The sequence below is a fragment of the Geotrypetes seraphini genome, chromosome 1 (genome assembly GCF_902459505.1).
Source record: "Geotrypetes seraphini chromosome 1, aGeoSer1.1, whole genome shotgun sequence".
NCBI lineage: Eukaryota > Metazoa > Chordata > Amphibia > Gymnophiona > Dermophiidae > Geotrypetes > Geotrypetes seraphini.
Window position 1 is genome coordinate 62479063 of NC_047084.1, and position 25561 is coordinate 62504623.

Below are 25561 nucleotides of genomic sequence, written 5' to 3' on the forward strand. Positions count from 1 at the left end.
GGCAGGAGAGATGCCCAATTTCCTGCCGACACAACTCCCCCCACAAAAACCCTGCGATTACCGGCAGGAAGGAGCCCAAGCCCTCCTGCCGGCCAACCCCCCCTAAACTCCGGTTTTAATCCATGGGTTTAAAGCATGTTCTGTTCGATAATCTTGCTTCACAAAATAATTCACTGTGTCAGTCACAAATCATTCCTTTTTACAAATGTCGAATTTGTAGGGCCAGAAAAAGTAAACTGCAGCCACCCCTCCGCCTTTCTTTTGAGCTCTCTTGTGCTTTGCCACCAATGACGTGCAGGAATAAACCCCACCCACTAACTACATAGTAAGGGCAAAGAGGTAGCGCATGCGCAAATTGCATCAATAAACAACAAGGATACTCTGTGCATGCGTTTTGATCGCTCTTACAGCGATCAGTGGGATCTCTATAGAGCGTGCATCCGATCAGATCATTTGCATATAGAATCTGTAGTGATTTGGTCGCTCGGCAAAATTCGGCCAAGAATCACCCAACAATGATCCAGATCGGTAAGTTTAGTGAATCTAGGCCTATGTCATCTAATGTAACCTTTTGGCTTTCTGGCAAGAATTCTCTTATCAACAATGTAGAAACATTGCAGTCTATAATTCTATAAGTGGGCACCTCCTCTCAGGCACCCCGTTGTAGAGGTCTGCACGGGAACAGGGATCACGGGAATCCTGCGGGTCCTGTGGGGTCCCACGGGAATCCCCCCTAACCCATGGGACTCCCACGGGGATGGAAGGCTTTGGAAGCAGGGTTCATCCATATAATATAATGGACACGTCAGCCTTAGTAAAAGAGGGGGTTTATAAGTTAATTATCTGAACAGAAAACAAAAAAAGGGTTCCACCAAAGAGATTCCACAAGGAAAATAGCAGCACAAACACAAAAAAAACTGTGGAATTGATGATCCCATCAGAACTAATTGCTGCTTTTTATGGGGACGGGCGGGGATGGAGGTAATTCCTTGTGGGGATGGGTGGGGACGGAGAGGATCCTGACGGGGACGGGTGGGAACGGAGAGGATCCTGGCGGGGACGGGCGGGGACGGGTGGGATTTCTGTCCCCGCGCAACTCTCTACCCCGTTGTCACTTGGTGAGAGCCTATAACATTTGGATGCCCAGATTTCATTATAGAATATTAATATGTTATAGAATATAGATGCCCACAATTACACCAGCCATAAACCTGGTGTAACTGCTGGTGCTCAAATGTGGCAAGGCCTTCTGCGTAGCCATCTCGCTCCCCTCAAATCCATCCAGAATTCGGCTGCATGACTCATATTCCAGGAGAGCTGCTATACTCACGTTACCCCTCTCCTAAAGTCACTTCATTGGCTTACCACCCGTTTCCAAATACAATTCAAATTCCTCTTACTGACCTACAAATGCACTCACTCGGATGCCCCTCACTATCTCTCTTTACTTATCTCCCACTATGTTCTCCCCCCCCTCCATGAACTCCACTCAGCTAGTAAGTCCCTCCTGTCTATGCCCTTTTCTTCCTCTGCCAACTCCAGATTCTGTCCCTTCTACCTCGCTGTGCCGTATGCTTGGAATAAGCTGCCCAAATCACTACGGTGGACTCTGTTTCTGGCAGTGGTCAAGGCTCAGTTAAAAGCCCACCTCTTAGAGAGTGCTTTCAACTCCTAATTCCTCTCACTTCGCCCATCCCCAACCCTATATGTCATGTTTGTCTGTCCAAGTTAGATTGTAAGCTCTTCCAAGCAAGGACCGTCTATTAAATGTCAAAATGTGCATCGTACGCCTTTCAGCGCTATACGTGTTAAAGAGTAGTAGTAAGGATAAAAGTAATTAACTGCATTGTCCATTTCCCTCCCATACCACTTATGTGAGTCCCTACAGATTAGTGCTTAGTCCAAAGGAGAGCAACGAAACTGGTAAAAGGGCTGGAACACTGCCCATACGCCGAGAGGTTGGATAGGCTGGGGCTCTTCTCTCTGGAAAAAAGGAGGCTCAGGGGAGATATGATAGAGACCTTCAAGATCATGAGGGGCATAGAGAGGGTGGATAGGGACAGATTCTTCAGACTGAAGGGAACAACAAGTACGAGGGGGCATTCGGAGAAACTGAAGGGAGATAGGTTCAAAACAAATGCAAGGAAGTTTTTTTTCACCCAAAGGGTCGTGGATACTTGGAATGCGCTACCGGAGGAAGTGATCAGGCAGAGTACGGTACAGGGATTCAAACAGGGATTGGACGGATTCCTGAGGGATAAAGGGATTGTGGGATACTGAGAGAGGTGCTAGAATGTAACACAGGTATAGAAAGCTAACCAGGTAATAAGTATAGAAACCCAACAGGTCGTGCATGTGCAAGACCGGAGGGTTAGGACTACGATGGGAAGATAGGACTTCAATGAAAAACCAAGGTGGCAAGGGAGCCCCTTCTGGTGATTCAGACAGGTCGTGACCTGTTTGGGCCGCCGCGGGAGCGGACTGCCGGGCAGGATGGACCTATGGTCTGACTCGGCGGAGGCACTGCTTATGTTCTTATGTTTTGCTGTGGGTAGAGCATAAGCGGGATTCCCACTTAAATACAGCTGTCTGCAACTCATAGATTATAACACTTACACCAGCTCTATGGCTGGTATAAATGCTCAGGCCTAAGCATTTATGCCATGGACTTCTTTCATATCTCTTGAAACACTTTGCCTTATATATATATATACTAGCTGATTACCCGGCGTTGCCCGGATATTTATTTATCCCAAAATGTCCAACCCCCTACATGTCCCACCCCCCTATGTCCCACATGTCCCACCCCCCACGTTACCCTCCCACATGTCCCATATGCCCCACCCCCATGTCCCAACCCCTACCCTCCACATGTCCCAAAGGAATGTCCCTCTCTATGGGGCTGAACTTAGACTTAAACGGCATCGGGAGTGTCGGTATTCATCTCTGCGAGCCCGAAAACTATGGGTTGGACATTAATATCTGTCGCTTTTGATAATTTTAACATATCACCCCTTCCCACCCCCACAATATTTTACCCCGTCCCAACTGCACAATATTTTTCCCCAGATAGTAAGTCATATGTGTACCAAGTTTGGTTGAAATCTCTCCATGCGTTTCAGAGTTATGCTGAGTATTCATCTGTGAGCCCGAAAACACTATGGGGTAGATACTAAAATCTGTCATTTTCAATCATTATTACATATCCCCCCCTTCCCACCCCCACAGTGTTTGTCCTCAGATAGTAAGTAATGTGTATGTCAAGTTTGGTTGAAATCTGTCCATGCATTGAAGAGTTATGCTGGAACATACATACATACACACACACACATATATTCAAATTATAATGTGAAATATTTGACAAAATGAATACAATACAACTAACGCAAAACGTGATTATAAACAACATTTTTAGTTTCACCTCCTGGAGCAAGAACATATAAATTCTTGGGTGAACCCATCCTTGAGGAAGCAACATAGAGTTGTGGGCCGTGAGACCCCCAGAACATATCACCCCAGGTAGTGAGGGATCTGCATACCAAGTTTCGTTCAAATCGGTCAAGCCGTTTTTGAATTACAGTGAGAATGGCAGCTTTTTACATTTTTTCCATTGACATGAATGGGCGAAATCTGATTTTATGTTTGTAGCTCCGCCCACGTGTGCAGGTGGGCCACGAGACCCCCAGAACATATCATCCCAGGTAGTGAGGGATCTGCATACCAAGTTTCGTTCAAATCGGTCAAGCCGTTTTTGAATTACAGTGAGAATGGCAGCTTTTTACATTTTTTCCATTGACATGAATGGGCGAAATCTGATTTTATGTTTGTAGCTCCGCCCACGTGTGCAGGTGGGCCACGAGACCCCCAGAACATATCATCCCAGGTAGTGAGGGATCTGCATACCAAGTTTCGTTCAAATCGGTCAAGCCGTTTTTGCGTGATCGCGGCACATACACACACACATACATACACACATACATTCCTCCGATTTTATATATATAGATATATATGTTTCTTCTATCCTATCAATTTAGAGTTCTTTTCTAGATCTGTTTTATTCTGTAAACCGCTGATAGGCAGTACAGTAATAATAATAATAATTTATTTTTATATACCGCCTAACCAGCAGTTCATAGCGGTTTCCACAATAGGTACTCAGAAAAGTAGCCATTAACCCCTGGATTCCCTAATCGGTGCCCATGTCGGTGGCAGCCTTAAAAGTGGCCGTCGATCACGTGCCGCTCACGCGACAGCGCCAATTAGAGAATCACACCTGATTCACGCAAAGATAGGTAGCTGAAATGTAGGCCAGAAAACCCTGGCCTATATTTCAGCCGCCTGTCTTTGCCGGGGGATCCTAAAACTAGGCCGCAGATTGCCATCAGTTGATTGCGGCAGGGGACTTTCTCACGATCAGCTGAGCAGGCAGAACTCCTCAAAACCACGATTTCATGGAGTCCTGCTGGCTCGCTGATCAGGGGAAATTACCCTGCTGCGATCAGATCTCCCCCACCCCCAATCGGCAGGAGGGATACCCACTTCTTCCTACCTGAGGACATACAACCCCACACCTGAAATAAACAGGATGGATGTTAATTCACTCCTGCCTAAGGATCCCCCCCCTGACACCCCTGGTGCTCTTTATTTAGGTGACAGTAGGTGCTGAACCTTGCTGTTTTATGCCATTTTAATGATGTTTTTCAATTAACAGGCCGAAGGCAGCTGCGGTCTAGTTTCAGGATCTCCAGGCAAAGAAAGGTGGCTGAAATGTAGGCCAGGGTTTTCTGGCCTACATTTCATCTGCCTATCTTTGTGTGAATTGTGCCTATGTAGCTGCTTTAGACCACCTAATACCACTTTCAGTGTTGACCACACCTACTTTGGCATTCCGCAACCTATAGAGGCTAGAAAGGTGCGATTCTGGCACCTTTTATTTAGGCATCAGTAGGCATATCAATCTTACTGTTTTGTGTCATTTTTTAACTGCATTTTTCAACTTAGGTGCTTGCAAAACGGGTGCCTACAGTGTGTCAATCACCGGTAGGTGCTACACCCAGAATTGTGTCTATTTATTGTACAGACAACTTAAATGTAGGCCAGCATTTTACAGGCCTACATTTAAGGCTTCTGACTTGCACCTATGGAAATGCCTAGGCATGCCTATGGATGCCTAAGTATAGATGTAATTCAACAGAGAGAAATTATCTCACTGTATTAACAACCTTCATTCAGTTGTTTTACTCGTTAATTATTCACAGTTCCTCAGCAGGCCACCACACACTCAATTATTCTCATAGTGAGTGGCTTTATGCTCCCACTCCTCATTGGAACCAATTTATATTTTTGATATTATACTTATTTGCAATTTTATATATAAATATATGTTCAATACTAAGAATACTTAGCTTAAAGCTGTTAGCTTATTAGCAAGACGCTGTGCGGGGGAGTTTGTGTGAAAACACCGACATGTTTCGCCCGTGTGAAATGATGGGCTTTCTCAAGGCTCCAACTTCTGGTATAAGTCACATCTATGTCAGTCTAAGGTGTCCATAGGCATGCTTAGGCGCTTCTGTAGGCGCGAGTCAAAAGCCTATATTGTAGGCATCGTTCGCTGCATCAATTTTTTTAAGAGACATGCATCCCGATTGGTCCATTAGATTGTGGTAGGACGCCTACTGCCATCTACAGTCAAGATGCCATTTTGAGAATCGGGACCTTAGAGCCAGATTCTATATGGGGCGCCTACATTTGGCACCGCTAAGCACCCTATTCGAGGACGCCCAAGTTCAGAATCTGTGCTCAACTTATTTTTGTAATTGGCTTAATTGATGTGGTATTTGATCATGTCAGTTTTTAGCTATCCCCCCAAAAAATTACATTTTTTAAATAGCCAATTAAGAGTTTTGCACCAAACTCTTAGGATGCCTGGCGATGTCTAAGTGGAGGCGCCCTCTGATGCCTAACGACACCTACCTAAAAAGTAGGCATGATTAGGGGCAGAGAATAGACATGGTTGACTTAGGCATCGCTAGGTGTACGAGTGAGGCACCAGTAGATTAGGCCAAGTAGAACCTGGCCTATTATACCAACGCTTAATTCTAGGACATCTAGCAATACCTAAGCATGCGTAGGTGCCACTAGCCAGGATTCTATAAGTGGCATCTAGTGGTTTATTGTAGGCCCCACTCGGTGTGGTTGTCAATGTAGGCATGCTTCGGCACCGTTTATAGAATCTGACCCTTACTTTCTTTTATAGAATAGGCTCCTACTGTGTGCCCTCAGATCACATAATTGTATATGTGCTATTACAAATTTGATCCCAATATGCTTTGTGCAATCATAACTTATACTACTGCAGGGGTAGGCAATTCCAGTCCTCGAGAGCCGCAGCCAGGTCAGGTGTTTCAGGATATTCACAATGAATATGCATGAGATAGACTTGCATCTCAAGGAGGCAGTGCATGCAAATCCATCTCATACATATTCATGATGGCAATCCTGAAAACCTGACATGGCTCTGGCTCTCGAGGACCGGAATTGCCTTCCCCTGGTCTAGGCACTCTGACCTCAAGTGCAGATTCTGCCTCAGAAAATTTTCAGAAGAACTGATTGTCCAAATTCTTCACTCAAGGCATGATTAACAATGGTTCTAGGAACATACCACATGGTATTTAGCCAGACAGAAATGGTTCCTAATAACTGGTATTAAATCTTAATGATATCCCCCATTGATAATTCCCTGCCCCCTCCCCCCATATCAATTATATACTGGAATATATGATGTGATACTTGACACTTGCCAATATGGGTTCTCTAAAGCAAATAAGAGAATTACAAGGAATTCTTACTACTACTTGTCACATATATAGTGCTGAAAGACGTACACAGCACTGTACATTTTGACATTTATAGATGGTCCCTGCTTGGAAGAGCTTACAATCTAACTTGGACAGACAGACATGACACATAGGGTTGGGGATGTAGAACCCAAGGTGAGAGAAGTTAGGAGTTGAAAGCACTCTCAAAGAGGTGGGCTTTTAACTGGGCCTTGAACACTGCCAGAGATGGAGCCCATTGTAGGGATTCGGGCAGCTTGTTCCAAGCATACGGTACAGCAAGGCAGAAGGAACGGAGTCTGGAGTTGGCAGTTAAAGAAAAGGGCACGGATAGGATGAACTTACCAGCTGAGCTGAGCTCATGGTGGGGGGGGGGAGGGGGAATCATAAGGGGAGATATGTGAAGAGAGATAGTGAAGGGCAGCTGAGTGAGTGCATTTATAGGTCAGTATGAGGAGTTTGAATTGTTTTCGGAAACAAATGGGAAGCCAATGAAGTGACTTTAGGAGAGGGTTAATGTGAATAAAGTGGCTTTCCCAGAATATGAGTGATTAATCTCTACTGCAGGGCTTCCCAAACCATGTGTCACACCATAAATGAAGTTTAAAAAATTGTCATTTGGGGTTGTGACCAGAGCAGGCAGAAAGAAACCTCATTAGCACAGGTCTCTTGAAGAAATTGCACTAGAATTAAAATCTATACAAGCTCCTTTGAAGGGGGGAATGGCAACAGCATCAAATGTGATGATGTAGAGCAGTGGTCTCAAACTCACGGCCCCAGAGGCCACATGCGGCCCACCAGGTACTATTTTGAGGCCCTTGGTATGTTTATCATAATAACAAAAGTAAAATAAAACAGTTTCTTGATCATATGTCTCTTTAGCTATACATTACAATATTATTATTAAGACTTATCCAAAAGGAAAGATTTATAAACTATAAATTGTCATCAATAATAATAAAACGCTAGAGCGCGCATGCGCTCTCGAAAATTCGTGCGGTGTGGCGCCGTGAGGTGTGCTTCTGTGGCAACATTCTAACCTCACAGTGCATGCGGGGGCTGAAGGCGCACGACTGTGCTCTCTACAAACCTCCCGGCTCCAGCAGAGTAGGCAGCACCAGTGGACAGCAGCCCCGCTCCGGCCGTTCACCCTCCACAAACCTCCCGGCTCCAGCGGCGTAGGCAGCACTATAAACACGCTGCTTCGCGCCCTTCTTTGCCGATTTCCTCTGCCGCATCTCTGATGACATCATCGGAGACAGACGCGGCAGAGGAAATCGGCAGTAGAAGGCTGTGAAGCAGCGTGTTTAAAGTGCTGCCTACGCAGCTGGAGCCCCGAGGTTTGTCGGCGGTGGGAGGGTCAGGAGCAGGCCAGATCGAGCAGGACAACGGCAGTACAAGAAGGGGGAGGGGCCGAATGGAGCAGGGAAGAGAAGGTAAGAGAAGGGAAAGGGGGTGGGGGAAAATGCTGCTACTGCTTCTGCACAGGAAAGGGGAGATAGGAGGGAAATGTTGTTGCTGCTGCATAGGGAAGTGGGATGGAAATGCTGCTGCACAGGGAAATGGGGAAAAATGACAGACAGACAGCAGAGAGAGGGAGATAGAAAGAAAGAAAGACACAGGGGCAGGGAGAGGGACAGAAAGACAGACAGAGAAAGGGGGCCAGAGAGAGAGTCAGCGGGAGAGGGAAAGGGGGCTGATTTGGGGGGAGGGGTGTGCTGGGGGAGACAGAAGGGGCCATGGAGAGATAGGGAAAGGGGGCTGCTTTGGGGGGAGGTGTGTTGGGGACAGACAGCTTTGCTCTGGGGGGGGAAGACAGAAGAGGGCCATGGAGAGACATTTGGGGGGGAGGTGGGTGCTGGGGGCAGACAGCTTTGCTCAGGGGGGAGGGGGAGACAGAAGGATACAGACACCGCCAAGGAGAGAGAGATAAAGAAAGACAGACAGACACATCTATTCTAGCACCCGTTAATGTAACGGGCTTAAAGACTAGTTTCTTTAATAAAAGATTAACTATGTTTTCTGAGCCCCCCCCCCCCCAAGTACCTACAAATCCAAAATGTGGCTCTGCAAAGGGTTTGAGTTTGAGACCACTGATGTAGAGGGACCAAATATAACAACACAGATGGAAAGGTAGGCCTCCAGAGGTTGCATACTTTCTCTTGCCACAATAATGGGACAGCCACAAAAAGTTTGACAAATACTTCTCTGGAGTGGGAGTACTGATGGCATTGTTATATAATTATAGACCAGCCAAACAGTTGTCACTAACTAGCATCCTAAATGGCATTGTGAAAAGATAGACAAAGTACTGAGTACAAATGAAGTCCAAAATCAATAAACAGACTTCCTTTTCCCATCCATCCAAATTTGTTGTTTTGTGATTATATATTGTGATCAGAAAAATAATATAGAAAACAATGACTGAGAAACAGAAAATTGAAAATAAGAAATATTTAGCTCTCTGGTTGCCAAGATTGCATTGAATTGTACCGAAGATGTTTGAGATCTTCGTCCTCATCACATTGCTGGCTTTCAAAACTGTCTCCAATGCAGGATTTTCCGCCACCACTTGGATATGGATTATTGCAGCTTCTGCTCCTCGATCTCCTTTCTGTGGCACAGGAACTCCACGAGGACCAACAGCTCCAGCTGCCGTCAGTGACTCCTAAAACAGATGACAGTATGTTTTGGGCCTGTGGAGGGGCATAATCGAAAGGGACGTCTAAGTCCATTTACATCCATCTCGCAAGTCATCCAAAGTACAAAAAACAGCTCAAGGCACATTTTCGAAAGATACGTCCAACTTTTTTTTCGTTTCAAAAATCCTCTAATTATACGTCCTGCTGATTTGATAATACAAGCCACTAAATCATCTATCTTTATACCACATTTTCGTCCAACTTTCCGTCCAAGTCCAAAACGCCTAGAACAAGCCCTGTTGGACGTGGGAGGGGTCTGCAAAGTGATGGACTGCACACCCAGACATGACACCTAAATAGTGGGGTACCTTATAGGGCACTGCTGTGAACTTCACAAAAAGGGTGCCATGTCTTCTCCTCCCTACAGCTCCCTTATATGTTACGGTGAGCCCCCCAAACCACCTCCAGAATCCCCTAAACCTACTTATCTACCACCCCAATAGCCTTTATGGCTACAGGAGCCACTTATATGCCAGTACAAAAGGGTTTTGGGGTGTATAGGGGAATGCACATGTTTAAGTATCAATGCAGTAATTACAGGGGCTTATGGGCATGGGTCCTCCTCTCCTCTCCATGGGCTGGACGACTAGGCTTTCCTATGCCAGGCGGCCAGGTGATGATGGTCTGGAGGCTGAATTTTAAAGTTATGATTAAAATTTTTATGGGGATGGGGGGTTGGTGATCACTGGGGTAGTGTGTGGGGGTCTGTTTTATGTGTTTGCAGTGCTTATCTGGTGACTTTAGGTGGGTTTTTGTGATTTAGACCATGCGGTCTAAGTCACAATGTCCATGTTCTGTCTAGGCTCTGTGTAAAACTTTCGGTTATACATGCTGTATGACTAAGTCCAAGCCGGCCCACGTCCCGCCCTCGACACGCCTCCCGAAATGCCCCGTTTAGCTTTGGTCGTTCAGCGGCACTATGAAGGTCTAGGTCATTTAGAAATACATCCAAAATCCATTTTTATTATCGTCACTTGGACGTTTTTGAGAAATGTTCATCCAAGTGCCGACTTAGGCCGGTTTGTGGACGTTTTTCTCCTTCGATTATTACATTACATTAGTGATTTCTATTCCGCTTGTACCTTGCGGTTCAAAGCGGATTACATAAGATGAAGCTGGACGTTTCCAGGAGGGTACATGATAATTAGGGTAAGACATAGTAACAGAATGAGTATAGACTTGGTAACATTGGATGAAGCAGTTATATTACATTACATATTAAATCTTTTTCCAGGCGTTGGTAGGTAATATGAATTAGGAAGGATGAATTAGGTACAATTTTTTTTTTTTTTTTTTTGGTCGGTTGAGGGTATGGTGCCAGGGAGTGGGTAAACCTGGTCGGTGTACGTGGAAGAGGAGAGGGAGATTAGGTGTTTTGAATATGCTTTTTGAAAAGTAGCGTTTTGATTTCTTTACGGAATGCTTTGAAGTCAGATGTTGAGGTTAACAATCTGGTTATGGAGGGTTCGAGTTTTGCTGCATGTTGTGGCGGAGCCGGTACCCGTGGTTGCAGTAGGTACGGCCCACGCTCACATTCGCGCTGCTCCGACGTGCTTCCCTAGGTAGAGGGAAGTCCTGCTGGATAACACTCACTGCTTTGTCAGGAAATCAAAAGACAAAAGAGTCACTTTACTGGTCCTGAAATCTCCACTTTATTTAGTGGTGGGTTAAAGAGAGTTGGCCAACAGTCAGTCCCAAACTCTCTGCCATAAAGAAAACAATTTATGTCAGGAAACCAAAAGTTAGAGCTGCCCAAAAGCAAAGGGGACAGCTCTGCCCTCTAATCAGGTAAGTAAACAAAAATAAATCACAAAAGCAAAAAGGCTGTTAATTTTATAGGCAAAACAATACCCATATTCACAGCACTGCTCAAAAGCTCTTGTGCACAAGCCTTAAGGTGTTCTGGCTTGTCCCCAACCAGCTCTAAAGGAGATGGTGGGGGGAGGGGAGTAAACGAATCTACTAATTACTTTCTGATTCACAGAATGCCAATAATGGCCCCACTAACCCAACCTGGAATGGTAAGTAGATTCTCCCCACATTACTTCCCTCTCTTTCATTCAAACCCTGGCAGTCCAAACCAGCTTAACTTTAGCCAGCAAATTAAACTTGCAAAAAGAAAAAACGTTTTTTTTTTTCTCCTGCTTTACACAAACAGGAACAGCCCCAACCAGCACAAGTCCTCACAGGGCTTTCAAACAAAAGCACCTTTTCCCAAACAGTCCAAACACAAACACAGTAGGTTAATAAACCTTACACCTCACAGACCTGCCACTTAGCTGTCTTCCATTTGTACATCTTCAGGCAGACTGGAAGTTTCACCTAGATCCATAGGTTCCTCAGTAGCTAGCTGGTTGGCCAAAGGGTCAGTGTCAGGCTCTTGCATTTCCCAGTCCTGGGAATCCAGAGCATATTCGGGAGAGACCCTTCCCTGGGCTGCTCCAGGATAGACTGCCTTCCTCCTCTTTAGAGCAGCCTCTAAAGTACTCAGACGAGCCTGCCCTGCTCTCTGAGGGGGCGGAGTTACCTGCAGAGTTTGCCTGGTTTGCCTTGGCTTTCTCATTATCTGTTTCAGCTGAGGGATTGCAGGGGGAGGGAGATCCCTCTCAGGCTGTTGTGAGCTATTCTGCTCTAACTCCTCTCCTCCCTGGAGATCAGCCAAATCTGAGCTAAAGGGAAAGGTAGGCTTTTCCCTATGACTGGTCACAACCCTATCGCATTGATTAGCCCTTTTGATGGCAGGGCTAGGTTTAGACCGTGTCACAGCAGGTATACGCTGAGCTACGGGCTTAGGGTTGTGACAATGTGTTGCTATGAGGTTATCATAAAGCTTTTTACGATGAGTGCCGTTGAGTGGTGGGTATGAGAATGGTGTCAGTGTTCTTCTTATTCTTGGTGGAAGGTTACGGTTTAGGCGATCGATTAGATAGGCAGGTGCTGTACCGTTGAGTACTTTGAAGAGTAGACAGTATAGTTTGAATTGGATTCTGGCTCTAATCGGTAGCCAATGTGAGTCTAGGTAGGCGTTAGTTATGTGGTCATGTTTTCCGAGGGAATAGATTAGTCTGAGAGCTGTGTTCTGAATGGTCTGTAGTTTTTTGATCATTTTTGTAGGACATGGTAGATATAGGATATTGCAGTAGTCCACAAGTCCTAGTACCAGGGATTGAACATTGATCCTGTAGTGTTCTTTGTCGAAGAATTTCCTTATTTTTCTTAAGTTGCGCATTGTGAAGAATGCTTTTTGGGTAGTTTTGTTGATTTGAGTCTGCATAGTGCAGCATCTATCTATCAGCATTCCCAGGATTTTGAGGGAGGTCTGGATTGGGTATTTGATAGTTTTAATTTCCAGGTCTGTTATGGATGGGATTTTGTCCGTTTCAAGCATTAAGAATTTGGTTTTGTCCGAGTTTAGTTTTAATTTGTGGTTTGTCATCCATTTTTCTACTTCGTCCAGTATTGTTTCCAGATGTCCAGTTGCAGAGTTGTCTTGGGTTACGAAGGGGAGGAGGATAGTTATGTCGTCTGCGTAACTGAAGGATGTTACGTTTAGGTTGTCTAGAGTGGTACCAAGGGAAGAGATGTAGAGGTTGAATAGAATGGGTGAAAGTGGAGATCCCTGAGGGACTCCACATGGATTAGACCATGTGTTGGATTTCGTGTCGTTTATCTTAACTCTGTAAGTTCTTGTTTTAAGGTATCCTTGGAACCAGTTGTATACCACCCCTGAGATCCCTATTGCATCAAGTATCTGGAGTAGTATGGTATGATCAACTAGATCAAAGGCTGCGGAAAGATCTAGTTGGATAATTAGGATCCTGTGACCTTTACTGAGGTGTTGTCGGGCTATGTCCAGTAGTGTTGCTAGTAGAGTTTCCGTGCTGTGGTAAGATCTAAATCCTGATTGGGATGAGTGAAGTATATTGTGGTCGGCTAGGTAGTTAGAGAGATATTGAGCCACAAGTCCTTCAATCAGCTTGACATAGAGTGGGATCGAAGCGATCGGTCTATAGTTGGTAGGTGTGTCTACAGGACCTTTTTGGTCTTTCAGTATGGGTGTGATTATGATCTCTCCTAGGTCTTGTGGGAATTGGCCTTCTATGAGAGTGCTTTGTATCCACTGCATGAGGCTGGTTTTGAATTTAGGGGAGGCATTTGTGAGAAGATACGATGGGCAGTAGTTCAAGTCGCATGAGGTGTGGCTGTATTTTTTATATAGTCGGTTCAGTTCAGGCCATTGTAGAGTTGGGAAGGTGGCCCATGTTCTGTCTGCTGTTATGGCTTCTTCTGTTGTGGGGGTAGTTGTTAACTCGTTGAGTATGGTAGTTGAGTTGTTGAAGGTAGTTCTGATTTTGATGATCTTGAGTTTGAAATGGTCAGCAAGTTGGGAAGCTGTTGGAGTTTTGTTGCCTTGAGTGGCAAGGTATAGGTTTGTGTCTGTAAGTTTTTTTACTAAGTTGAAGAGTGTTTTTGTGTCGGGGTTGTTTGTGCCAATTAGTTTAGTGTAGTAAGTTTTTCGTTTTTCCTTAAGTTTGTTGTTATATAGTTTGATTTGGGTTCTCCAAGCGGATTTGGTTTGGTCATTTCTCTTTTTTCTCCAAGATCTTTCAAGTTGTCTGCAATGCCTTTTTAGTAGGTGGAGTTCTGAGTCGAACCACTTGTCTGATGGTCTGCAGGTTCTGTGTTTGGTTTTTTCTGGGGCTAGCTCATTCAAGGTTGTTTCACTTAGGGTGCACCAGTGTTTTGCGAAGTCTGAAGGGTCTATGGTGTCAAGTGCAGGGTCCACTTTGTCCCAGAATGTGGCTGGTTCAATTTTCTGTCTAGATTTGAAGGTTGTTTTTTGGGGCATAGATTTTATGTTATTTTGAGGCCAGTTGATAGTGAAGGTGTATTTGTGGTGGTCTGACCAAAGAGAGGGATGCCATGTACCATTAGTGATGTGAATATTTGGGGAGTGTAGGTTATGAGGAGTGAATGCTGCTATGTCAAGTTGGTGGCCTTTATTGTGCGTGGGTTCCGGATTGAGGACCTGGAAGGATAGGGCGTCGAGGTATGAGAGTATTTCGTTTGCTTGTTTGGATGTGTGGTCTTTGAGGTGGAGATTAATGTCTCCTAGGAGCAAGTTGTATGAGGAGGATAGAGAGTTCTGGAATAAGAATTCTTCAAGATCATGTTTTGAGGTGTTCCATTTTCCTGGAGTGATGTAGCATAGTAGACAGTTCAAGGTGCCTGTGAGTGTGTTATCGGATAGTTGGCATGCAAGAAGGTCTAAGTGAGGGGTTGATTATTTGTGTAGCACTTTTAGGTTGAGATTGTTTTTTACTAGAATCGCTAGGCCACCCCCTCGTTTGTTTTCTCGACATACCATTTCTACTTTGTAACCTATGGGGCAGAATTCGGTTATGCATGGGTCCGTGTTGGATGTTAGCCAGGTTTCTGCTAGGAAGAGACAGTTTAGTTGTTCTTTGATTATCCAGTCTTTGATTTGATTTGCTTTTGGGTTTATTGATCTTATATTCATGTAGGCACAGGTTAGCGAGGTGTATTTTGTGTTGGAGTTAAGGTTGCGATTGAGGTAGAGGATGTTATTTGCTGGTGCTTGTTGTTTTTGCGTGGTGGTCTTATGTTTTGGTGGAGGTCGTTTTCCCCAGACCGTGGGAATGTGGTCTAGGCTGGTCGGTGGGCAGGATGTTAGGGTTCTGGTGGTATGGATTTTTCTGGGTGGATGTGGTTGTCTGAAGGTTGATGTCAGAATTGGGATGGGTGATAGGTGATATCCTGTGGTTTGCCAGTTTGAAGTGAGTAGTGAAAGTACTAGGAGGGCAAGTGTGATTTTGTATGCGTGATTTTCCATTTTGTTTGTGTGGTGGAAGATTCTTTGGATCTAGTAACTCTTTGGTTAGAGTTGAGGCAATGGTGTTAGAGTTTATGAGAGGGATTTTTGAAGAAGGAGAGAGTTTCTGATCGCTCTCCTCTCTGGTGAAGGTACTCGCCTATGTGTTTAGACTCTAACTTGTGGTGGCGTATGATGAGTCTGGTCCCTCGCAGATTGGGGAGAGGGGCGGCGTGGGCTGGGCTCTAAAAACTAATGACCGCGCTGCAGGGGTGGAATTGGTGCCGACTTAGACCGGTTTGTCCAAGTGCCGACTTAGGCCGGTTTGTGGACGTTTTTCTCCTTCGATTATGAGCCCCTTAGAGTCTAATCAAAATGGCATCTTATTTCTACCAAAGAGTACCTATAAAAATAAAAGGAACCCGGTGAAAATCCTGGTAAAACAAAAGTGATGATTGTCTAAGGTGGCTTGTTTTATTAGAACTGTTGAATTAGTCTTATTTATAATTGTGTCAACATTGTAAGTAGCATACCATGCTGTGTAGTATTATTTGAATAGTTTTTTCTGCTGTAATTTTCTTTTGCCTGTGTCCACATTATTTTAATGTATTCCACATTGAGAGAATTTTTTCAAAAAGGTGATAAATAAATCCTAAATTGTGATCCTAACCCCCTCTTCTACGAACTGCGCTAGCAGTTTCTAGCGTGGGGAGCCGTGATGAATGGCCTGCACTTCTCCCAACGCTCATAGGAACTCAATGAGCATTGGGAGCAGTGCGGGCTATTCAGCGCGGTTCTCTGTGCTAAAAAAACGCTAGCGTGGTTTCGTAGAAGAGGTGGTTAAGTTTCACCATGTGGTGTATTCATATGATTGCTGTTTCAATGATGAACTGTTTAGAAGGAAATGCTTAAGGTGCACTTTTACACAGCTGGGTTACATTCTAACATGCACCCAACACAAGAAAAATAGCCTAAAGCAGGGTGTCCAAAAGCATTCTGGGTAAGTTTTGCTATCTGCATGCGCTAAGGTTTGGATAATTTCCTAAAAGAAATTCTCATAAGCCATTAAGATGAACTTGGGAAAATCCACTGCTCACGGCATTTCCTGTAGTACCACAAGCTGCTGTAAGAGGTTGTGGCAGCCATTTTAAAAGGCAGCCGTGAGGAGGCATGAGCGAGAGGGCCGTACTCCTGCCACAAAGATTCTCACAGGTATCTTGGTAGACCCTGGGAGGGGGGGGAGGGATCATGGGGTTGGGAGGGAGATTAAAGGGTCGGGGCATGGGAGGGAGGGAAGGATGAGAAACCTGTGAGGGGATGGAGGGGAGAGAAGCTACACCTTGCGGCTCTTTGTAAATCATGAATCAAACATTTTGGATAAATTGGATCTTTGCAGTAAAAAGGTTGTCAAACCCTATTCTAGGATAGACAGCATAAAATCTGTTTTACTCTTTTAGATCTTGCCAGGTACTTGTGATCTGGATTGGTCACTGTTGGAAACAGGATTCTGGGCTTTATGAACCTTTAGTCTATCCCAATGTGGCAACTCTTAAAAGTTCATTTTCTCAAAGAGCTTACCACAATTAGCCAGAATTCCCAAGGAAAACCTTCAACAACTAGTAGGGTTCCAGGTCCCTCAGTTGAATTTTTCCAAAATTCCAATCCAATCCAAAAGAACAGGCTTTACCTGCATAGCCTCATGTCAGCTCCCAAATATGCTTACCATATATACTCAAATATAAACTGAGATTTTTGAGTCAAAAAAATGGCCCTAAAATGGAGGTTTCAGTTTATATTTAGGTCAACGCTGACCTGCCCCCTCCCCCTCCTGAACCTGTTTGCAGGTCTCTGCCAGGTCTGCCGTGAGACCTAGTGGTCCAGCGGTGGGTGGACAGGCAGCATCCCTCACGCCTCCTTTCCCAGTTGATTCTAATTATTTTTATCTCCCTCCCGCCTCTCCAGCATACCTTTAGTTTCTCTGATGGTCCAGCGGTGTCCAGGATAGGAGGGATCCCTCCATCTCCTATCCCAGCTGATTCAAATTATTTTTATCTCCCTCCCGTTTTGCATACATACCTTTAGTTTCTCTGGTGGTCCAGTGGTGAATCGCGGCAGGAGCAGGGGTGAAAGAGGTGCTGACTGAGGAGGGGGGAGGGGGGGAGCAGGAGTGAGAGAGGTGCTGAATATGGGGAGGGAGCAGGAGTGAGAGAGGTGCTGACTGTGGGGTGGAAAGCAGGGGTGAGAGAGGTGCTGACTGTGGGGGGCGGGGAGAGCAGGGGTGAGAGAGGTGATGATTGGGGGAGAGAGCAGGGGTGAGAGAGGTGCTGACTGGGGGGAGAGCAGGGATGAGAGAGGTGCTGACTGTGGGGAGGAGAGCAGGGGGTGAGAGAGGTACTGACTGTGGGGTGGGGAAGCAGGGGGTGAGAGAGGTACTGACTGTGGGATGGGGAAGCAGAGATGAGAGAGGTGCTGACTGTGGGGTGTGGGAGCAGGGGTGAGAGAGGTGCAAGGCATCAAGAGGGAGGGGGAAAAGGTACAGAACCTGGCAGGGAGGGAGGGATGGGTACAGAGACTGGCAGGGCAGGGAAAGGAGGGAGTGAGGGAGCTGGATGCAGGTCCTGGCAGAGCAGCAACGGGAAACAGGGTGTAGAGCTATTTCTAGCAGTTTCTGATATAAAAGAACCCATTTGAGGCAGTGGTATAGTGGGGATAGGAAGCGCCTGGGGCGCTGGTGATCCTGCCCTCTTCTACACACACACACACACACACACACACACACACACACCCTCCCTCCCGTACCTTTTTAACTCTTTTCCAACGTGTGCAGCATCTCCAACCTGCTGCCCACACCAGTCTTGGCTTGTCCTCTGACATCACTTCCTAGCCTGCAACCAGGAAGTGACTTCAGAGAGAGAACCAAAGCCAGTGCAAGCAGCAGGTTGGAGATGCTTCTCGCACCAATGAAGAGCCAAAGAGGTATGAGGGGGGAGCGGGGGCAGAGGGGAAGAGGTACCGGTGCCCCAACCAAGATGGTGCCTGAAGGGGTCGGCCACCTTTACTATGCCATTGCTTTGAGGGCACCCTCACACAAAGCATCCTTCTCTCACAGTTACTGGTCCTTAGCTGCCAGCAACTGCTTCAGGCACACAGTAAACAAACTCTGTCGCTGTCTTGCGCTTGCAGCCACAAAGCTGCTTAGACCACTCTCATGCTCAGTTCAAACACAAACACCTTACAGCTCAAAATTGAGCCCCAATTTTGTCCAGTGCCTCATAATCACACTTACATTCACATATATATTAAACTGACTTAAAATTAGCCGACAGTTCAGATATGCAGTCACCTGTGCTTGCACAGCTCTGCTTTCCATCCATGCTTGAACCATCCATTTGCATACACACCTCCACTGTGAACATTCACATACTGTTCAGAAACGTTGACAGCCAGCCATACAAATAAATACATGCCCAACCAGCTACCCTGTGGTAGCTTCCTTGTGCCCATCAGCTCCTACACTGCATACTGCCCAAGTCTCAGGCATAAACACATCCCTATTCCACAGCTTTCTGCTTTGCCCAGCTCTCTCCAGAGTCTGGATTTCCCTGGACATATCCTCCTTTTGAGGACATGTCCTGGGGTCCGGATGGCTTTTCAAAACCCAGCACTTTGTCCAGATTTTGAAAAGCCACTTTAAATCTTGTCGGGCAGGAATGAAGTCTGTGCATGTGGGATGCCACGCAGTGATGTCACGTGCACGTGACGTTATCACATGGCATCCATATGAGAACAGGCTAGGAGGGGGGCTAGGGTGGGATTGGGGGCGGGATTAGGGCAGGGATGGGTGGAACTGGGCAGGCCTGGGGGGCAGGTCTATGGGGTATGGATTTTCCCATTGTAAAATCTGGCAACCCTACTGCTGAAGCCTCCAGAGCCTTATACTTTGTCAAGGCCCTTATATTGCTCAAAACGCTTACTGGAACTTCTTTCCTAGATTTGTGCTCCCAGGACCCTGGGACAAGTTCCAGCATGCTTTACACACCAGATGTCCAGATTTACCCAAACATGTCCTCTTTTAAAGAACTGTCCAGGTGTTCAACCATCTTTCTAACCTGTAAGCAGTTTGTCTGGATTTTCAGCTCTGGGCTGTTTCTGGGAGGGCCTCCGAACATGCACAGATGTAATGCGATGATGTCATTGCTTCGCATCTGCGCATGCTCAGAGGCCCTCCCAGACACAGCTGCAAGCTTAAGAGGAGGTTTGTGCGGAGGCAGAATGGGGCAGGGCTGGGGTGGAATGGAGCGTTGCCGGTGGCGGGGCCACGTGTCTGGGTTTTTGCTTCATGAAATCTGGTAACCTTCTCTTTCCATATCTGCAGAATTCTGTGCATGCACGCAAGGTGGCCTGACCTGCTTTCCCCGGCATTCAGCACAGACAAGTGATGTCACTGGGACCCAAAAAAGAAACCTGCTCCCTTAGCGGGCCTAAGTCCCAATAGACCTGGAGTGCCTCTGCTGAAAGCATTTCTGGGTTCACAGGAGGACATGCAGTTCATCCCCAACTGCCTGCTCCTTTCCCTGGCAGCCCTCCTGCTGCCCTCATACAGTTGAAGTTCTGCCCTGCCATAAAGGGCTCAACAGCTGTTGCTGCTGCCTCCTCACCTTCACCTACCCTGGAACCTAGGAAAAAGTCCCAGGTGAGTGAAGCAATTTTTATTTTTACTAGCTTACAATAGGAGTAGTAGTGGAGGCCTGACGAGGGAAATTAAAAACTGAAGAAAACAAATCACTAACCTGGCTGGTCCTCTACAAGGATACCTTGCTCACAGGCTGATCCAAATGTATATGGTCTACATAAACACTGGCACTCAGTCCCCTCCAGGACTGGCTGACCGTTGTTCTGGCATGGTTGGCATTTACACGGATCTGTTTCTTTCAGGTATTCTTCAATTGCCTGTTTTAGGTAATACCTCTTCACGGAAGTGCAGGGCACTTCCTTTACCAGCTCATACAGTGGGGTCAGCTAGACAATGCAAAGATAACTTATCATTCTGTGAGGTTTTTCAGTAGCCCCCTCCCCCAAGTAAATACAACAGTAACAGATTGCAAAAGGCAGGTTGATTCTTTCATAGGCAACGCCGGCAGCATCCATTAAAGAAATGATCTCTAGCAACGTCAGCTCCTTAAAAAAAATGTGGCTATTCCAAGTTTCTTTGTTCTTTGATATATCATTTATCAAACAGGTACCTAAACGGTTTAAAATAAAATATATCTTTAAAAAATGAAACGTTAAAAAAAATAATAATAAAAAAGGAGTGCATGACAGAGTGAAATACTAGAACAAAAAGGGAGGAGGAACTTGGTAAGTTAATAAATACATCGAGATTAAAAATAAAAATAAAGAGGGGGAAGTGAGGGAAGGGGTAAATACAATATGGTAGGGCTCGCTTCAAAAGAAGTGTCTTTTTTTTTGTTTGCGAAGTTCATAAAGGAGCTACATGGATTCTATTTGGAAGAAATAAGGTCAGAGGTCGTGGGCATTAATTAACAGTAAAATGGAAAGCCATTCCCATGTGTTGGCATGCAGACAAGACATGCCTATTAGACTGTAAACTAAAAACTTTAGAAGAGTATGCGCTTCCGGAGGTTGTGATAGGCCAGAGCACAGTACAGGGGTTCAAGGAAGGTTTAGATAGGTTCCTAAAGGTTAAGGGGATTGAGGGGTACAGATAGAAGTAGAGGTAGGTTATAGAAATGGTCATGAACCACTTCACAGGTCATAGACCTGATGGGCCGCCGCAGGAGCGGACCGCTGGGCGCGATGGACCTCTGGTCTGACACAGTGGAGGCAACTTCTTATGTTCTTATGTTTCAATAATAGAAAAAGTTAATATGATCATTTTCAAAGCCATTTCCATGACTACAACAGTGCTTTACCTGCAGAAACAGACTTTTACAAAATTGTCAGCTCTAATCGCAGATAAAAGTATACATGTATTATCATTGCCTGTATAAGATGTTCCTGGGGGTAGAGGCAGAAGCAGGAGGGGTGTGACAAGTTACTATAAACATTCTAGTCACTGCCTATTATAACATACTGTAGGGGAAAGGGAAGAAAGCAGAAGAAGCTAACCCATGGGAGAAGGGGAGAATAAGAGGGATAATAGTACACCTTTGGGAGAGGAGAACTACTTTCTGTGCAATTATATGCTATAGGGGTATCAATGGCTCCAATAGCTATAGAGAGGATAATGGAAAGTGTATAGACAGATGACTTCCCAGTGAGAGCTAAAAATGAGAGGTGTTACAGCTGAGAAAGGCACACTGTGGGATGGAAAAATTGTCTTTTGCCTTCTTTTCTGCCAAGCGATCAAAAGTGAGCATACAGCTTCTAAGAGGCAAATTCCTGGATTCTGGCTTAATTCTGGTCTTTTGCCTCTTTTTTACATATGGAAAAAAATAAGAGTGTGTTAAGAGTCCTATATTTGATGGGGGGTGGGGGGGGCAAGATATTGAGACTAGTGGCCCAATATTCAGAACAAGTGACGCAGTCCAGCCACCGGCATTGAATTTCCAGGCTAAGTTTGACCACATTTGACATAATTGTTTCAGTTAAGAACATAAGAACATAAGCAATGCCTCCGCTGGGTCAGACCTGAGGTCCATCGCGCCCAGCAGCCCGCTCACGCGGCGGCTCAACAGGTCCAGGACCTGTACAGTAATCCTCTATCTATACCCCTCTATCCCCTTTTTCAGCAGGAAATTGTCCAATCCTTTTTTGAACCCCAGTACCGTACTCTACCCTATTATGCTCTCTGGAAGCACAATCCAGGTGTCCACCACACGTTGGGTAAAGAAGAACTTCCTAGCATTCGTTTTGAATCTGTCCCCTTTCAACTTTTCCGAATGCCCTCTTGTTCTTTTATTTTTTGAAAGTTTGAAGAATCTGTCCCTCTCTACTCTTTCTATGCCCTTCATGATCTTGTAGGTCTCTATCATATCCCCTCTAAGTCTCCTCTTCTCCAGGGAAAAGAGACCCAGTTTCTCCAATCTTTCTCTAACTCTCTCTCTTTCTCTCTCTCTCCCTTTCTCTCTCTCTCTCTCTCTCTCTCTCTATTTCTCTCTGTCTCCCTTTCTCTCTCTCTTTCTGTCCCTCTCCACTCTCTCTATGCCCTTCATGATCTTGTAAGTCTCTATCATATCCCCTCTAAGTCTCCTCTTCTCCAGGGAAAAGAGACCCAGTTTCTCCAATCTCTCTGCGTATGAAAAGTTTTCCATCCCCTTTATCAGACGCGTTGCTCTCCTCTGAATCCTCTCGAGTAACGCCATATCCTTCTTAAGGTCCTTCTTGCCCAGGGGTTTTGTTGTTTTGTTTTTTTTTTAAATAATAATATATATTCTGCAAATCCTACAATTCCATGCGGATTACAAATTATTCAGGTACTCAGGCATTTTTTCCTAACAGTCCCGGCAGGCTCACACTCTATCTAATGTACCTGGGGCAATGGGGATTAAGTGACTTGCCCAGGGTCACAATGAGCAGCAATGGATTTGAGCCCACAACCACAGGGTACCAAGGCTGTAGCTCTAACCACTGCATCACATATGGTTATCACATGTTTAGACTATTGCAAGTCAGACTCATAAAGGGCTACAACTTGTACAGTCCATAGCAATTAAGCTTTTATATAGGGCACATCAATTTGACCACATGACTCCTCTCTTACAAAAAGCACATTGGCTCCCTCTCTCTGCCAGGATTAAATTCATGACATTTAAAAGATGAACTCCACTGGTTCCAGCTTATATTAATTCCTCCTCATCCCATATATTCCAAATAGAACTCTACGCTATCTGCTGGTGACTCACTTTTGGTCCCCTCACTTGTTTTCTTTCATCTTATTAATTCACATGAGACAGCTTTTGGAATGCACTTCCTCCTGTCAAAAGGAAGGAAGCATCTTTGAAGAAATTCAAAACTCTTGTCAAAACACATCTTTTTACTGCTGTTTTTTTCTTCTCTCTCCTACTAATGAGCTTACTTTTCTCTTTTTGCTTGGTTTCATCAGTTCAAATTTAATTATTTTTAGTAGAATTTTCATTGTAAACTGCAAAGGCACTGTAAATAAATATAGATACAGATATATTTCCCCTCTATCCACTCCTTTCCAAACTTCTCCCCACCCCATGGCATAGTATTATTCCCACTCACTCTCCCCTTCCCCCATGGTTAGCATCTTCTGCTCTCTTTCCTTCCCTCTACAGCACTAGTCTCAAACTCACAGCCCACCAGGTACTATTTTGAGGCCCTTCTATGTTTATCATAATAAAACAGTTTCTTAATCATGTCTCTTTAGCTATAAATTACAATATTATTATTAAGACTTAGCCAAAAGGAAATATTTATAAACTATAAAGAGTTTTACCTCATGAAAAATTGTAATTTCTTTAATAAGACATTAACTATTTTTTCTGAGGCCCTCCAAGTACCTACAAATCCAAAATGTGGCCCTGAAAAGGGTTTGAGCTTGAGACCACTGTTCTACAATATGTTATAATGCTTTTGTATCGATCTATGGTGTGGCTGCAACTCAAATATTCTGGTCGCTGCATCTCATAAAAAATATAACAGTATTAGAAAAAGTATAGGGAAGGGCGATGAAAATGATAATGAAAATACTTTCCTGTCAGGAAAGGCTAAAGCGGCAGGGGAGATACGATAGAGGTCTATAAAATACTGAATGGAGTGGAACAGGTAGATGTGAATCGTTTGTTTAGTCTTTCCAAAAATACAGTGCTAGAACTAGGAAGAATACAATGAAGCTAATAAGTAGTATATTAAAATCAAACTGGAAAAAATATTTCTTCACTCAACGTGTAATTAAAATCTGGAATTTGTTACCAGAGAATGTAGTGAAATCAGTTAGCTTAGTAGGGTTTAAAAAAGGTTGAGATAATTTTCTAAAACAAAAGTCCATAAGTCATTATTAAGATGGACTTAGGAAAATCCACTATGTATTCCTAGGATAAGCAGCATAAAACTTGTTTTACTTTTTGTGATCTTACCAGGTACTTGTAGCCTGGATTGGCTACTGTTAGAAAAGGGATACTGGGCTTGATGGACCTTCAATCTGTCCCAGTATGGCAACTCTATGTTCTTATATCTCCCCCTCTACACTTCTCTCCCCCCACCCCATGGTTCAGCATCCCCCTTCTCTCACCTTTTCTCTCTCTGCGGTTCAGCGGTACCCGTCCCCTTTCTCCCCTCTGTAGTTCAGCATCTTCTCCTATCTCCCCTTAAACCCCATTGAGCCAATATCTCCCCCTCTTCCCCCTTCCCTTCCTAGTGGTGTCCGTGTCCCTTCAGGTCCAGCATCTCCCCCATTCTGCTTACCCCATGGTCTACTATCTCCTCTTCTCTTCCCTTCCTCACCTGTGCTCCAGGCATCTTCTTCTCTTAAGCACTCCCCTCAAATCTTGGTCCTCAATTCAGCTCCTCCATAAGAATAAGAATAGCTTTACTGGGTCAGACCAATGGACAATCAACCCAGAAGCCCGTCCTCATGGTGACCAATTCAGGTCACTAGTACCTGGCCAAAACCCAAAGAGTAGCACCCCTTTTACTGTATAGCAGCAAATGGACCAACTAAGGGGATATGGAGCCTCGGTGTTTAGTTGCTGTGTCAACTCTGCTGGCCCTATCACCACGGCAGCAGGAAGCAAAGTGGACAGGGTCAGCAGAGCACCTGAACACCAAAGCTACTTAGCTCCTTAACCAGTTCTTTTGCTCTTAAAGCTGTTGTGGCCATGATGGAGCTATGATGGTGACTGTGGTTTGAAAGCAGCATGGAACAGGGGAATATGTTTGATTCATGTACCTCGGAGGTAGGAGAAAGGCCCTCAAACTGTTTGGCATTCTCTGCAGAACATATGAATAGCCTTACTGGGTCAGACCAATGGTCCAACAAGCCCAGTTCTCATTGTGGCCAATCCAGGTCACTAGTACCTAGCAAAACCCCAAAGAGTAACAACATTACATGCTACAGCAGGTTCCTCTCCAGCACTGTCTAAAATCTTATCCAGGTGACACGTGAGGTCCGCTACCTTCGCACCAGACAGACAAGTGACCAAGTGATCCTCATGTCCACCAACCACCCAACTATCTACATGCTTAATGATCAAATTTCCCACTAT

At 45.1% G+C, this 25561-nt stretch overlaps 1 protein-coding gene across 1 annotated transcript in view; it reads right to left on the reverse strand.

The window, feature by feature from the left end:
- Window positions 1-25561, reverse strand: part of C7 (complement C7) — a 91584-nt gene that overhangs the window by 20659 nt on the left and 45364 nt on the right. Inside the window, exons 11-12 of the mRNA XM_033932246.1 lie at window positions 20162-20390; window positions 9330-9504 (exon numbers count right to left, since the gene is read on the reverse strand). Coding sequence (XP_033788137.1) covers window positions 9330-9504; window positions 20162-20390 — 404 coding nt within the window. The remainder of the gene's footprint in view (window positions 1-9329; window positions 9505-20161; window positions 20391-25561) is intronic.